At 36.4% G+C, this 2,565-nt stretch overlaps 1 protein-coding gene across 1 annotated transcript; it reads left to right on the top strand.

Moving 5' to 3' along the window:
- The first annotated feature begins 256 nt into the window (after positions 1 to 256).
- LOC139355041 (treponemal membrane protein B-like) lies at positions 257 to 880 on the top strand. The gene is made up of 2 exons (XM_070999318.1): positions 257 to 536; positions 599 to 880. The coding sequence occupies exons 1-2, from the start codon at positions 510 to 512 to the stop codon at positions 836 to 838; spliced, it is 267 nt and encodes an 88-aa protein (XP_070855419.1). The 5' UTR covers positions 257 to 509; the 3' UTR covers positions 839 to 880.
- The last annotated feature ends 1,685 nt before the right edge of the window (positions 881 to 2,565 follow it).

Here is a 2,565-nt window from a genome sequence, read left to right as displayed (position 1 = left end):
ATTAATTTGATTTTCACAGACGTTGTACCAACATGCACGGTACCTCGTTGGAAAGGAAATTCATTTTGCTAACTAACAAATGCGGTTCGGCGAACGAAAAGCCGTCAGTTTTTGAGAAAAAAGCATAATGCGTGGTTTGCATCTCATTTGTAACAAAATTGTTCACCCTGTTCTAAGCTTCCAAGACACTAACCATATGGGAAAAAAATAATGTTTCGAAGCTATCTCTATTTTTAATTAATTTGACTTTCACAGACGTTGTACCAACATGCACGGTACCTCGTTGGAAAGGAAATTCATTTTACTAATTAACAAATGCGGTTCGGCGAACGAAAAGCCGTCAGTTTTTGAGAAAAAAGCATAGTGCGTTGTGGGCATCTCATTTGTTCCAAAATTGTAACTAAGAACACATGAACCTTATATCGATACCCTATATCGATACTTCGATAAAGGCAAGCTGAAAGTGTGGCATCACTCCCGATTCGCGGGAACTTTTATTTACCAAGAAAATGTCGAGGGTGCTGCTGGTGAAGTGCGTAAGTAATTTATATGTAATAATTTAAACGAACTGTTAATAATTTTTTCTTCCCATTTACAGAACGTAGACAAGTTCATCGTTGGAGATGGCGAGGGAGGGGCTCCCCCCCCCAAACGCAAACAACGAAAGGCCAAAAGGCCGCAGAAGCGCCGCAAGACTGCAAATCAGGAGGCGGCAAATCAGGAGGCGGCTAGCCGGGAGGCGGCTAGCGAGGAGGCGGCTAGCCTGGAGGCGGCTATCCAGGAGGCGGCTAGCCAGGAGGCGGCCGTCGATAAGGCTGATCTAAAAATTTCCGAATAAATAAATATGTACATATGAAGAAATAAAAACATCTAAAGTAAATGCGTCGAATTTTTATTTTTATACCCGTTACTCGTAGAGTAAAAGGGTATACTAGATTCGTCGAAAAGTATGTAACAGGCAGAAGGAAGCGTTTTCGGCCCCATAAAGTATATATAATCTTGATCAGGATCACTAGCCAAGTCGATCTAGCCATGTCCGTCCGGATGAACGCTGAAATCTTGGAAACTATAAGATCTAGGCTATTGGGATTTGGCATGCAGATCCTGAGCTTCTTACGCAGCGCAAGTTTGTTTCAGCAGCGTTTATTAAAAGTAAGGAAAATATCGAGTTTTTTTAATTTTATTTTTTGTAGGGTATGACAAATTCGTGTATTTTGTACAAATTCTGAGTTCCTTAAACGGGGTCAGCTACACAATGCTGTTTCCCACCGATTTTCATTACAATTGTTTTTTTATAAAATACACTAAGGAAAATATCGAGTTTTTTTAATTTTATTTTTTGTAGGGTATGACAAATTCGTGTATTTTGTACAAATTCTGAGTTCCTTAAACGGGGTCAGCTACACAATGCTGTTTCCCACCGATTTTCATTACAATTGTTTTTTTATAAAATACACTAAGGAAAATATCGAGTTTTTTTAATTTTATTTTTTGTAGGGTATGACAAATTCGTGTATTTTGTACAAATTCTGAGTTCCTTAAACGGGGTCAGCTACACAATGCTGTTTCCCACCGATTTTCATTACAATTGTTTTTTTATAAAATACTTTAATAAAATAAAAAAAAGTCCAATAAAAACGGACTTGTGTTAAAGAATATTTTTAATGAATTAAAGACATGCCTGATCAATTTGATATAGTTCTAGTTTACTAGAAATTCACATTTTAAAAGTTTCAGTAAAATATATTAATTATTTCTTCTCCAGCCCTCGTGCATTTGAAGGAGCTGCCCTTGCTCTCTGGCAACGCCTTGGCGCCATAATATATAAAAACGAAATTATGTTTAATAATATTTTCAACGAAATAAAGACATGCCTTCGATTATACTCGCTCACCTGATCAATTTGATGTATTATTTATTAAAATCGGGTCAGTAGTTTATTAGAAATTCCCATTTTAAGAGTTTTAGTAAAATATATTAATTATTTCTTCTCCAGCCCTCGTGCATTTGAAGGAGCTGCCCTTGCGCTCTGGCAACGTCTTGGCGCCATAATACATAAAAACGAAATTATGTTTAATAATATTTTCAACGAAATAAAGACATACCTTCGATTATACTCGCACACCTTGATGTATTATTTATTAAAATCGGGTCAGTAGTTTTTTAGAAATTCCCATTTTAAGAGTTTTAGTAAAATATATTAATTATTTCTTCTCCAGGCCTCGTGCATTCGTTTTTATCGAAGTATCGATATAGGGTATCGATATAAGGTTAATGTGTTCCTAGCTAAAATTTTGGTAAAAATGAGATGCCCACAACGCACTATGCGTTTTTCTCAAAAACTGACGGCTTTTCGTTTGCCGAACCACATTTGTTAATTAGTAAAATGAATTTCCTTTCCAACGAGGTACCGTGCATGTTGGTACAACGTCTGTGAAAGTCAAATTAATTGAAAATAGAGATAGCGTCGAAACATTATTTTTTTCCCATATGGTTAGTGTCTTGGGAGCTTAGAACAGGGTGAACAATTTTGTTACAAATGAGATGCAAACCACGCATTATGCT

The sequence above is a fragment of the Drosophila suzukii genome, unplaced genomic scaffold, assembly GCF_043229965.1.
Source record: "Drosophila suzukii unplaced genomic scaffold, CBGP_Dsuzu_IsoJpt1.0 scf_6, whole genome shotgun sequence".
NCBI classification, from domain to species: domain Eukaryota; kingdom Metazoa; phylum Arthropoda; class Insecta; order Diptera; family Drosophilidae; genus Drosophila; species Drosophila suzukii.
The sequence above is the reverse complement of the archived record's forward strand: the minus strand, read 5'-3'. Positions and strand labels throughout refer to the sequence as shown.